Raw genomic sequence first — 12,801 nt, 5'->3', positions numbered from 1 at the left:
ACTAATATAGTTTTGGAATGGGAACTTGATCTGACGGGTAGTAAAGGCTTAAACTCAAATATAAACTGCGCTTCAGTGCTTTCTTAACTCTTAGGTACTTATGTTTCCATCTTTTTTAACCAAAATTTTCGAATGTTCTTTCTATGGAAAACTACAACATAGGTTTGATGATCATTTTAAACGTTTTGATCATGGCAGATGCAATAGACACGGAAAATGGTGAATGAATGATAACGTTTCAGTCCATGTTTGCTGATTGTATTAAGTGCGTATCTACTAATTCTATATATGCAAGACCATACTAAAACCTAGGTCTTCTCTTTCTACCCGTAAACTTCGAGTCGAGAGCTACCTTTCTACCTCTTTTTTTCATCACCTCCTTCTTTCTGTTGATGTAATCCTTACTTGATTCAACTAGTTTCTTTTTACGCTCTCTCTTTACCATTAGATCTGCATCCATCTTAACACCATCCAAGTTGACTTGTTCATTCTGTTCTGTAGATCCGGAGCTTAATACCAAGTAGTACTTCTTGTTCTTTTTGGACTCGGGATCATCAATGACAAGGCCACCAGAGAATCCAGCTACTTTTGCTGCTCCCAAGATTTGGTCTATTTGATCATCATTCTTTGGATAGAATTGTGCTACAAATTTTCCTCCTTTCTTCAAACTAGCAAATAGTGTATTGAAGAACCTCATGAGCCTTCTCTTTGGATCGTTGTACGATGTGTCCGCATTACATAACCATTGAATCACAGATATACTAATTGCCGCATCAAATACACCTGCTCTAAATGGAATACCTTGACCTATATCGTGTAACATAAGATCACCTTCAACTTCTCTTTCTAGCGCTTCAGCTAACATACTAGGAGAAATGTCTAATCCACACCATATATGTCCTTCTTCAGTGATGATTTCACCACTTAAACCAGACCCACACCCAATATCCAAGATATATGATGTATGTGGCAGGTTGAGAAGTTCTAAGGCCCGAAGTGTCATTTTAGCTTGAATATGTTGCACTCTTGTGGAGCCACTATACTTCTTAGATTCACTGTCATTGTAAAACACTTCTGGTGGTGCCAAATCTTCTGGACGTGACATTTCGATCTCAAACTTCTTGTAATTGTTATCCTATTATACTTTATTCCCGTCAGTTGATTAACAGAGCATATCAATGCAAACAGCTTGCTCAAGTAGCCATTGTTAGTTCGTAAATGTTTGGCGATGACCGAGATGAGCTTTAAAATTTTGAATCAAACGTTCGGAAAAGAAACTTGGTTGTAGTAAAGAATGTGGTCACGTGCAATAGGGAACGTATCAAGCTAGTAGATATAAGATTACAAGTCCTTACTATCACATTCAGTATAGCGCCTAATGCTCTTTTACTGTTGTATTGATCAGTATAATCGGCTAAGTTTTGGAATATTTCGCATTATGTGGCATATTTGTTAAATTACCGTTGTTTGCGTAAATATACATAAGGGATGATCGATAATTTGAATGTTAAGATAAAGTGAAGTTATGGTAAACTGAGAATGTTAAATAACAACATCAGAAGCGCATTGGAAGCTGTAGTTTTGCAAGTGTACGAACTATTAGAATAACGAGCGAGTTCTGCTTTTTTTTTAACAGACATTTTTGGAAGTTTCGATCTTCATAGGAAGTAATGCAGGGAGATAACGCAGAAACGCAACAAAACTCACAGAGATCATTCCCAATGGGATTTGGTGTAGATAAAGCGATGCAAAACCCAGCTGTTGTGAATTCACCATGGTTTAAAAAAGCGTATGACAATGCGTTGGAATTTTACGAGAAGGACAAAGTATTGGATCCTAAGGATCGATTGGAACTATCTAAGACCTATCTTTCAGTAGCAAGGGCCCAATTATGGTCTGGGTGGGGTGCATTTGCAATAGTTACTGGTATTCCTTTCGTTAATCAATACATGAAAACTGGAGCTATAAAAGGGACAAAAGTTACTAGAGCTTTTGCTCTAGGATTCTTATCTATGTTTATTGGCACACAAGCTGGTGGCTCCTTGGCGTACAAATCTAAACTTAAGGCTGCTAAACCAGACATACTGGAAGATGATCCGCATTTGCCAAAAAGTAGTCGACAGAAGCAGTACGAAATTCTAAAGCTATTAAACATGGGAATGCCTACCAGATGGGCGAACTATTATTACATGACATATAAGAATCCAGAAAGAAGAATTCCTGATCCCAGACTTGTAATGGACAAATTGAAGGAAGGCAATTCTGGCGTGAGAAACTCCTCAGTTTTATTCGACAACAAGGACCCAATGGGGCTATATACAGGACCTCAATACGATAAGAAGGAAGGTGTGCCAAAGACTGGTGTCTCTCAAACTACCCCACCTTCTCAGGTGACTCCGAGGGATGATTATGATCCATTCAATGACACAGAGACACAGGAACCCACTCTGTCATCGTGGGACAAAATTAGAAAGGAGAACACCGCTGTAGACACAAAGAATGGTAAATCATGGGAAGAAATTAGAAAACATGATTATGATAACAGCGATACCAATTATAAATAATGAAGTTCGCAGAAATCTTATCAGGATTATCCTGCATCACGCAGAACAAAGGAGAGTACTTGTAAAAAGAGATAAATTTTCAAACATCATACATGACAACAGAACAAATCACACTTAACAGAAGGCTTGATTGCTCCGGTAGAGCTATATTCCATCTATGACAACGAATTAAAAAGGTCCATCATTCATATTATTTCCGATGATAATTAGTGAAATTTATATTAGTTTATATCTAACAATATACATGAGTTAAGAGACAGAAAAGATAGTTAGCTTAAATATACGACTTGCATGGTAAGGGAGTTAAAACGACGAGATAGTGTTGACAAACTATAACTGTTGAAAGGTTAATAAATTAGAATTTCTGTTGACAAATATATGATCGGTTTGGATATTCCTTTAAGCCAAGACATTATCAGCTCTCTTTTCTTCCTTCAACTTGGACAATTGGTTAATGACAGCGTCTACTTGAACGGTGGCGTTCTTACCTTGTAAGTCCATAACATCCCTGTTTCTGATATTAACGGATTTTTCAGTCATCTCCTGTTCACCAACAATGAAAATGAAGTTATATTTCAACATTTGACCGTTCCTGACCTTCTTTTGTAGGGTATTACCGGTGAGATCAACGTCTGCGTAGAAGCCAGCTTCAACCATCTTGTCACGAACTTCTTGAGCATATTCTTGGAATTTAACACCGACTGGTACGACAAGGATTTGACGTGGAGATAACCAGAATGGCCACTTACCAGCAAAGTGCTCCGTCAAGATAGCAGTCATTCTTTCCACAGAACCTAAGATAGCACGATGAATCATGACCGGTCTTTCGTAATTGTCGCTACCTTCCAATTCCTTGGTTTTGAATTCCAATTCAAATCTATTTGGTAGTTGGAAATCCAATTGAATGGTAGCACATTGATGCCATCTCTTTAGGGCATCGGAAATCATGATATCGATCTTTGGACCGTAGAAAGCACCATCACCTGGATTTAATTCCCAGTTACCACCCCACTTCTTCAAAGCAGTTTCAAGTTTGGATTCCGCATTGTTCCAGGTCTCTAGTTCACCAACGTATTTTTCTGGTCTAGTGGATAGTTCCATCTTGAATTCGAAACCGAACACACCATAAACGTATTTTAAGAAATCGAAAATGTTAGCGATTTCATTTTCGATTTGGTCTTGGGTACAGAAAATGTGAGCATCGTCTTGTTGGAATCTTCTTACACGAGTCAAACCAGACAAAGCACCGGAGAATTCGTTTCTGTGAATGACACCGAAATCAGCAACTCTCCATGGCAATTCTCTATAAGAACGTTCACGAGCCTTAAACATTAAACAATGACCGGGACAGTTCATTGGTTTCAAACCAAATGTTTCCTTTTCAACTTCGAAGGAGAACATATTTTCTTTGTAGTTAGCCCAGTGACCAGAAGTTTCCCACAACTTGGAGTTGTACATGTTTGGAGTGATAACTTCATCGTAACCTCTCTTACGGTATTCGCTTCTCAACAAATCAACTAAAGTGTTGTAAATTCTGGTACCGTGTGGCAGCCAGAAACAAGAACCCGGAGACATCTCATTGAAGTAGAACAATTCTTGTTCTCTACCGATCTTTCTATGATCTCTCATGGAAGCTTCAGCTAAGAATTTCAAATGAGCATCCATCAATTTCTTATCTGGGAAAGAGATACCGTAGATTCTTTGTAATGAGTCATTGTTGTTGTCTCCCAAGAAGTAACAAGAAGAGTTCTTCAATAGCTTGAAGGCCTTGATACGACCAGTATGAGGGATATGTGGACCAGTACACAAATCGATCAAGGACCCGCATCTGTAGACGGTGGTGGCGCCTCCATCCGGAATCTTGGTACTAACCAAGTAAGTCTTATACTTGGAATAATGGAACATCTTCAATAAATTTTCCTTAGACATGACGAGTCTTTCAAATCTTTGCTTTTGCTTGATGACGTTCTTGGAAACACTTTCCAAGTTTGGGAAATCAGCTTGTGACACAGTTCTTTCTGGAGAATCGGCATCCATTGAATCTCTGCATGCAAACTCGTAGAAGAACCCGTCATCAGTTGGAGGTCCTAAACAGATGTGAGCACCTAAGTTACATTCACATGCTTCACCCAAGACGTGGGCAGAAGAATGCCAAAACACTTTCTTACCAGTGTCAGATTCAAAATCAAAGAATTCAACCTTAAGTTCATCACCTTCATTACCTTCTAAAGGTCTCTCCAAATCCCATAACTCGCCGTTAACCTTGGAAATACATTGTCTTTCAGAGAAAGACTTTGAAATCTGTTGAGCAATGTCCATTGGTGAAGTTTCCCATGCGGTGGCTTCCTTAGTGGATCCATCCTTCAAGACTACGGTTAATGCAACGCGTGGTGCTGCTGCAACTTTGTCATCGTATTCCTTCTTTAAACGGTCGAACATTTGTATACGTTCATCAATGAACGCTGGCTGAGGGTCCAAATATAATGGGTTCTTACCATTGTGCTTCTCCTTCTTCTTTTCTTTCTTATTCACTAGTGGTTTCTCAGCTTGAGCTTCAACAGCCTTGTTCTCACCTGCCAAGGACAAATCTTGTACCTGCTCCGCAACGACTTTCACCCCGTTGTCAGCACTCATACTGTTTTGCTTTTTGAGTTCTTCTTATATCTTATGGCTATCAGAAAGGGAGGCCTGCTGTAATAATAGTACACGGAAGAATTGGTTGAAATCTTCCTTCCGTATGTGTGTGCAAATTCGTATGACTGAACTTTTGGTTTTAACGATTTGTGTGTTCAAATCTCTTTTTCGAAATTTTTTTTCTTTCTTTTCAGAGATCAACGATGAGATCGAAAATCATAGTGGACGATGGTCACGTGAGTACTCTTCATAATGTATCAAATTGATACTAATGTACCAGTGGAAAATATTGGAAACATTCTCCCATTTGGTTTCGGACCTTACTGAGGTTACAGTATTATATCATTTTAGTGGATTTCTGTTCTTGGAGTTTTGATGACCAGAATGCTGTCTTATATATTGTGCTCACATGTTTTTTTTTATTCAGTATTAATGGCAAGAACCGGGACTATAATCATCATCCCTCCTAAAAGTGCTAATCGCAACCACCTATCCTCAAATTTCCAGGCATCAATATAGTCTAACATATCATCTATGGCTTCCTGACGCTCGTCAAATTCTTTACTATGGCCCCATAAGAAAAAAAAATACTTCGTACTTGACAAAAGTGAAATGAAAAAAATCATATTTCAAATAGAAAACGTACAATCTCATCTCGTCTCATCTCGCACAATAAAAGATATACAGAGATTGCAGTATTTAGATAGTTCAGATATCTAGAGTGAGCCAATAACTATTGAAAACACTAATGCTTTCGGAAGTTGAAACTGCAGATACACTTCCTTTTTTCAAGGATTCCAGCCCGAGTTATGAAATCACCGACAGAGATAAAATAATAGCACCAAGCATAACTGAGGTTGATTCTGATCCGGAGAAGTTAAGAGAGATACGTGGGCAAGGACGGTATTTTGGTATTGAGGATGGTGAGGATGGAATAGTAGAGCCACTACCCAAATGTAACAACTGTTCGCAGAGGGGTCATTTGAAGAAAAATTGTCCTCATGTGATATGTTCATATTGCGGTGTGATGGATGATCATTATTCGACACATTGTCCAAAGACGATGAGATGCTCGCACTGTAATGAGCCCGGTCATTACAGACAACACTGTCCTGTGAAGTGGAAGCGTGTGTTTTGCACGCTTTGTAATAGCAGCAAGCATTCAAGAGATAGATGTCCGAGTATTTGGAGGAGTTATTGTCTCAAGGACTCCAAACAGAAAAGACTTATGCCCTTGCATCTGATATTCTGCTATAACTGCGGTGGAAAAGGACATTTCGGGGATGATTGTATGTCGGCTAGGTCTTCTAGGGTACCTAACGATGACGGTTCTGCGTTTGCTGGAAACAACCTTCCGTCATCTGTAAGGCAGGATTATGGCAGGAATTTGAAAGAATACAAAGAGAGGACGGCAAACGAGTACACATATGACGACTATGACTATGACACCTACGATTTCAACTATGACGGTGAGGATAACTACTATTATAATAATAACAAAAATAAGAAACAACCAGCTATGGACTACGGTGATGCAAAGCCATCTAACTTTTATGCTCCTCCATATAACAAAAAGTCCAAAAGGTCCAACTATAATCACAGTAATGGCTCATCAAACGCACCTGCTCCTACAGTCAAGGGTAAAGTTTTACCACCAAAACCAACGAGATCACATCCGTTAGATTTCCCAAGAAATCCTAACGTCAATATTCCTCGTTATGGGAGCAGCTCATATCAACCCTCAAACGATAGATATAGAAAGTATAACTCCTACTCCGGTTTCAAAAAGAGAAGGTGATTCAATATAGATACCCCAAATACATATATATGTGTAACCAAGTCTCGTCTCAGAAGAATAGCAGAGATTTTGAACAATATTGTACTAACTAGCGTAATTTATGGAAAGATGAAAAAATAGTTGCAAGCCAACTGCGTTTTCTCGGCTGCTGTTTCCGCGAGGCTTATATATTAGGCTTTCCACAGACACTAGTACTTGTCAAATAATAAACTGAGCCAAAAATAGAGAGCGATAAAAATAATGGTTCCTAGCGGGATCGAACCGCTGATCCCCGCGTTATTAGCACGGTGCCTTAACCAACTGGGCCAAGGAACCAAATTTGTTGGAAATGTCGTAATATAGACTGAGGACAAGCCAGACGAGAGGTCATGTGGGCTAGCCAGCACACGGCAGAGTTCCAAGACGTCAGTGACTGGGCATATGGATCCTGTGGTATCCAGAGGGATGGCATAGATGGATCATAGACTGTCACGTGATGGTCTTGAGTGCGCGTGGAGGACGGTAGCTGCACAGGACCTACAAGGGCATGGAGGCAACGAGTTGCCATGACGAAGTCTGACGACCATCCGAGTATATAAGTCGAGTATAAAAGGCTGAGCTATGTTGCGACCTCTTGGGGAGGTTGGATGCAACAAGAGAAAGAAGAGCAAGGACGCATAAACTCAACGATCTAACTAAATAGATTATTATATTATATTCGTTATATTGTTTGATATCAACGATCCCTCATCAGGCGATTAATCAATCAACTATCATCCAAAGCATATCACTACAGAAAAACAAAAATTCTAAGATGTACGTGTATACTTAATTTACCATGTGACTTCATTTTCCTTCCATGTTGATTTAGATAACGAGATATAGCTTGTCAAAGGGGTGTCAAGATATACATTCGCTACTGGCTTTCAAAAGCCTGTACTTGTTTCGGTATAAGCATTCACAAATGGTCTATGTGGCTTCAATCATTTTTGTCATATGTATGGCGTTTCCCATAGTTTTCTTTAGTTGATAATTGTCAAAATTTGAACAATGAATCATACCTATTAATCATCTCAATTCACAACATTGGGATACAGAAGAAGAGCCTCGTAGGTTTCCCTTATACTCCCAGCAGTGTATTATCAAAAGCTTTTGAAACATGTGTCTGTGCTGTATCTGCTGTACTGTATCAGATTTGATACTTTATATTGTTGCCATAATATTCCCACCGATTGCCGTGGGATTGAGATCGGGTTTATGTTCCAGTGACTTACTATTAAACGTGTTGCTAACTATGTTTGGGTTCCTCCCTGGAATGATTCATGCTTTTTATTATATTACCGTCACGTCACCGCTAAGGACGGATACCGAAACACGTTATTATTATGAGCAAGGGTGGAATGACGGACAAAGATATGGAAGCCCATCTGCGGTAACGACCGTTTCTCATCAACCCACTGGTGTAGAAGATCCTCTATTGCCAAGAACTCAGATTCCTCTAAGATATGAACCAAATAACTACGCTCAGGATGTGCCAAAGGGTTCTCCCCCACCATACACAGAAAGTGTATGATTAGGGGCGGTTAATTATCAGCACCTCATTTTTTTTTTACTTCTGCTATTTCATGATTGTTGTACATCTTCTACAAGGATTACCATTATATTAATTAGGGTTTATATTAGCTGCTATTCACGTAAACGTATAGATTATTTTGACTTACATTGTTGAAAGACTTCTAAGTTTTGGATCTTTTATTCATTTTAAAAACCTCAGGAATTACCATTCCAGCGTCTCTTTTATTGGATAGTGAGTAGTTTGTAATCAATATTTGGTCAACAAAGTTATCCGATTGTTGCGTTCTCAAACTATCTAATATCTTCATAGTACCTAATCGTTGGCCAACTTTGAATTCACCCCTCAGTAGTGCGATATCTCCCGTTAACGTTGTTAAGATGGAATAAAACTCAATATAATAGTCAGAACCATCTTGTTTGAACTGATTTAAAACTAACCCAATATCATTCACTATTCCTACACGGAAGTTTATTACTTTAACAGCCCCGACATCGTTATGTAGTAGATTCCTTGTACTTCTTAGCTGAAATCTATCCACCAACAATATTCCATTGATATCCCAAATCATGCAAAGGGAATCAGTAAGCATGAAAAACTTGATGAATGAGGAGAGATTATTTAAAGCTACATGAGCATCTCTGTCTTCTTCATTTACTTCCAGATAGTCATGTATTGAATCTAACTTCATCAGAGGCTCGTCCACGTATTTAGGACGAAAAGCGTTTACACTTAAAAATTTGTCCACAACAACAACATCCATATCTCTGTAAGTATCTGTAAGAAAAGAAGTTGCAGCTTCATACCCTGTCGAATTTGTTTCACCGTCGAGGCTTACTGTCTTTACCACTTGGAAATTTATAGGGAACGTCTGTTTCCGCAAGAATTTTAGAAACCGTTCAGTTTGTGTTATATTAGATTGGTGTTGGGTATGATTATCTAATATCTCGGTAGAAACTCCAAGTAATGAGAATGATTGGGAATCCAGCTCCAAGTCGACTACAGTTTCATTTCTAGCAACAGAATCGCTTTCATTGCGATTATTTGCTTCTTGTTTTTTGTCATAAAAGAACAATTCATGTAAGCCATCTTTCATATTACCTTGTTTTTGCCTCCAAACGGAGGAGCATTTGAATTCACAAACCATATCGCAAACCAGCATTCCCCTCCATACCCTAACATCTTGTTCCATGACAAAGCTTGAACGATCTCTCTTCAAATATTCTTGAAAAGCTGTCCCATGAACCGCTCTTGACATAAAATCAAAACTGGAAGGTTCTGAAACCCTTCTGTGCTTTTTGGAGAAGTACTCATCTTTAAGCTTTACAAATTCTGAGAAGAATGTCGTATACACCTCAGGTAAGAGTATTTTGTGAATTGTTAACGGCGTCTGCGGTGCCACGGTGATGACACTGAATCTGTCCATCGGGTTGATATGAAATGAGCTAACATCTGTCCTCAAAAACGTAACAAAACAATTTGAAAATGTCGGTACAGGGTCGGGATACCATTGTTTTATCGTTTCATGGAAGAATCCGTCTTCATTGATAGGATAACAATAATAACAAATGTGGCCACAACTATGTTCTTTTCTGAATCGAGTGATTTCTTTTAAGCTCCGTTCTGCAGCTGTTGCGTCAGAAGATTGTACTATGTCCGATCTCCAAGAGAAAGAATCTCTATACCGTTTATAGGAAGGTGATGCTTGAAATTCTTCGTCTTGAACGTAATCGTCTGGTAAGTTCAATATGAACCCAAATATGTCACCAACCGCAGAACATACATATAGAAACTTATCTTTATACTCTAAACCAACAATGGTTGTATCATTTGTAGTTATACTCGAAGTCATTGGTACGCAAAATAGTAGAAAATCTGGTCGTAAAGGAACGTTATTGGTTACCTTAAAATTGTAGTCCTTTATTATTTCGATTATGCCATTATTCCTTGCAACCAAAAGAAAGTCTGAATGCTCTTGATTGTGCAGATATTTTGATGTCGGTACAATAGGCATACTCCTTGGTCGTAGATAACAGAACTTTTGTATTATGCTATTGGTATCAGCAGCCCGATTTTTGGTGTTTACCTTCAAAGGATGGATCCTGTCATCTTTACATTGGAAAGCTCGGTAACCTGAAGGAGTTGTCTTCGAACATGATGGTTGTGAAACCAAAAAGGTGAAATTCGATTGCATTCAGGTAATCTTGGCTGGATATTATAAGGATAGCGTTCCACCTTCTGGGTGTTTTCACTTAAACGTCTTAGTTCGACTGAATAACGTTCATCTATTGAGTTTTGTGAAATTGAAAGACTAAAACCTCATCGCTAAATCTTCGATATAAAAGGACAGACGATATAGAAATTCATAAGCAGCAGAGAACACAACAACGTAAAATTATGAAGGTTATCTAGACCCCAATACTGTCATGAACACATGCGGAGCGTGCTCAATCGAGGAGGTCACACATCTATTCAAGCAGGTGGACAGAAATTAATATACATCGGCGATTTGATACTTATGGTAAAGGTCGACATCTTATGCTACGATCTTATAGTTATCTAAGAATTACCAGAAGATACATGACAGGTATAGGGTGGAACGAATCCGAAGTTTTGGTAGATAGAAAATCCAAGTTTCAAGCAAGGTGCCATGCTATCAAGAACCTGTCTGAAGTTGATAAGTTACTGGAGGTATTAGTGGAAAAAAATAAGGCCGTCCAAAAGGCAACGCACAAGCATATGTATGCATGGAGAACGGCAGATATTATACCCCCCGAGCACAATAAGAAAGGAAATAAGAAGAGGAAAAGGGGTTCATTGACAGTGCCTGGTGAACTGACAGGGCCGGCAATGTTAAAGAATATACAACAAGGATCAAATGACTGTGGTGAGGCTGGTGCAGGACAAAGACTTTTAACCTTGTTAGAAAGAAGTCATATTGCTAATGTTTTAGTTGTTGTTACAAGATGGTACGGTGGGACAGCATTGGGGCCCGCTAGATTCCGACATATTTCAACCACAGCTGTGGAAAGCTTGAAGAAAGGGAAGTTCTTGCCTTAACTATATTTTAAAAGTTTCCTATATGAACCTCATTCTGCAAACGAAAATATGTATATACGACATTATCCTAAAGGAATAGTATCACGTAAAGCAATACTTGTAAATATAGTCAACAGATGTTTAACAAGCCTATTAAAAAGATGTGTGCTCTCAGAGCCAGTGTTCATTGACATAACATACTGAGATGGAATAATCACTTCTGGGATTCAGAATCGTATTTTGAGTATACGTCAGTCCAGTATAATCTCAAAGCTGGATGTTGCAAACCCAATTGAGTGATCTTTTGGACTTCCTCATTAGCCAAAGAAAAACTAAAGATATCTTGCGCTTGTTGGATCCTTTCGATCTTCGAAGACGTAGTTACTGGCAAGATTCCACGCTCATAGACCCATGATAACAAGATTTGAGCCTCACTCTTGTTATACTTCTTTGACAATTCAGCGATATATTGGTAAAAAGGTAGCTTATCAGCATCTTCTGGTCTTCTTTGCAAAGGACCTAATGGTGAGTAGGCCTCAAGTAAAATACCATTCTTTTGACTGAATTCAACAATACCGGGAGTTTGATTTTGCAAGAATGGAGAGAATTCAATTTGGTTCACCTGCGGTTTAACCTCTGCCACTGCAAGCAATTTCTCCAAATCTTTTACAGCAAAGTTTGAAACACCGATGTTCTTAGCCTTTCCAGACTTGTATAGTTCTTCCAAATACTTCCAATTAGCCTCGACATCCAATTTGCTTTCCTTAATTATAGGAGAGTGCAATAGATACAAGTCCACGTAATCAACACCGAGCTTCTTCAATGATGTCTCTAAGGCAACTTTAGGGTTCTCAGAAAGCTGTTTCAAAGTAGAATACTTGTCAGTGATGAAGATTTCATCTCTTGGCTTCTTTGTATCCTTCAAAGCGGCACCCAATTCAGGATAAGTTCTGTATATCTCTGCAGCATCAATGTGCACAACACCTGGGACAGTATCCAATGTTTTCTTCACAATATCAACCAATGGTTGGGAGAAAGTGGCATCTGTCTCCTCGCTTTTGTACCAAGCAGTACCTGTACCTACAATAGCAACTGCAGGAATCTTATTTCCATTAGACAAAGTAAAGAACTTTTGAGTAGTCATGATATTAATTATAAGCCTGGTGAACCTGATGAATGTGGTTTCCGACGGTGTGGAATGCTTATTAGTGTTG

At 38.8% G+C, this 12,801-nt stretch overlaps 8 protein-coding genes and 1 non-coding gene across 9 annotated transcripts, besides 1 other annotated feature; 4 read left to right on the top strand and 5 right to left on the bottom strand.

The window, feature by feature from the left end:
• Positions 1–301: 301 nt before the first annotated feature.
• On the bottom strand, positions 302–1,105 carry BUD23 (18S rRNA (guanine1575-N7)-methyltransferase; the record flags this gene model as incomplete). The annotated part of the gene is made up of 1 exon (XM_455350.1): positions 302–1,105. The coding sequence occupies one exon, from the start codon at positions 1,103–1,105 to the stop codon at positions 302–304; it is 804 nt and encodes a 267-aa protein (XP_455350.1).
• A 565-nt stretch (positions 1,106–1,670) lies between these two features.
• Positions 1,671–2,564, top strand: RCI37 (Rci37p; the record flags this gene model as incomplete). The annotated part of the gene is made up of 1 exon (XM_455349.1): positions 1,671–2,564. One exon carries the CDS (start codon positions 1,671–1,673, stop codon positions 2,562–2,564), a length of 894 nt encoding a protein of 297 aa, XP_455349.1.
• Positions 2,565–2,963: 399 nt separating this feature from the next.
• THS1 (threonine--tRNA ligase THS1) lies at positions 2,964–5,198 on the bottom strand (the record flags this gene model as incomplete). The annotated part of the gene is made up of 1 exon (XM_455348.1): positions 2,964–5,198. The coding sequence occupies one exon, from the start codon at positions 5,196–5,198 to the stop codon at positions 2,964–2,966; it is 2,235 nt and encodes a 744-aa protein (XP_455348.1).
• Positions 5,199–5,946: 748 nt separating this feature from the next.
• Positions 5,947–6,996, top strand: KLLA0_F05896g (zinc finger CCHC domain-containing protein; the record flags this gene model as incomplete). Its single annotated transcript, XM_455347.1, has 1 exon — positions 5,947–6,996. One exon carries the CDS (start codon positions 5,947–5,949, stop codon positions 6,994–6,996), a length of 1,050 nt encoding a protein of 349 aa, XP_455347.1.
• Positions 6,997–7,237: 241 nt separating this feature from the next.
• Positions 7,238–7,311, bottom strand: KLLA0_F05874r. The gene has a single exon. It is a non-coding gene; the product is annotated as a tRNA-Ile (tRNA).
• Positions 7,312–7,325: 14 nt separating this feature from the next.
• Positions 7,326–7,770: a long terminal repeat (solo LTR).
• A 364-nt stretch (positions 7,771–8,134) lies between these two features.
• SNA4 (Sna4p) lies at positions 8,135–8,548 on the top strand (the record flags this gene model as incomplete). Its single annotated transcript, XM_455345.1, has 1 exon — positions 8,135–8,548. One exon carries the CDS (start codon positions 8,135–8,137, stop codon positions 8,546–8,548), a length of 414 nt encoding a protein of 137 aa, XP_455345.1.
• Positions 8,549–8,711: 163 nt separating this feature from the next.
• Positions 8,712–10,742, bottom strand: GID12 (Gid12p; the record flags this gene model as incomplete). Its single annotated transcript, XM_455344.1, has 1 exon — positions 8,712–10,742. One exon carries the CDS (start codon positions 10,740–10,742, stop codon positions 8,712–8,714), a length of 2,031 nt encoding a protein of 676 aa, XP_455344.1.
• A 344-nt stretch (positions 10,743–11,086) lies between these two features.
• On the top strand, positions 11,087–11,608 carry KLLA0_F05797g (uncharacterized protein; the record flags this gene model as incomplete). The annotated part of the gene is made up of 1 exon (XM_455343.1): positions 11,087–11,608. One exon carries the CDS (start codon positions 11,087–11,089, stop codon positions 11,606–11,608), a length of 522 nt encoding a protein of 173 aa, XP_455343.1.
• A 193-nt stretch (positions 11,609–11,801) lies between these two features.
• KLLA0_F05775g (aldo-keto reductase superfamily protein) lies at positions 11,802–12,731 on the bottom strand (the record flags this gene model as incomplete). The annotated part of the gene is made up of 1 exon (XM_455342.1): positions 11,802–12,731. The coding sequence occupies one exon, from the start codon at positions 12,729–12,731 to the stop codon at positions 11,802–11,804; it is 930 nt and encodes a 309-aa protein (XP_455342.1).
• Between the last annotated feature and the right edge of the window lie 70 nt (positions 12,732–12,801).

Source organism: Kluyveromyces lactis (genome assembly GCF_000002515.2).
Source record: "Kluyveromyces lactis strain NRRL Y-1140 chromosome F complete sequence".
NCBI classification, from domain to species: Eukaryota; Fungi; Ascomycota; class Saccharomycetes; order Saccharomycetales; family Saccharomycetaceae; genus Kluyveromyces; species Kluyveromyces lactis.
Note: the sequence above shows the minus strand (reverse complement) of the source record. Positions and strands in the feature narration are given on the sequence as shown.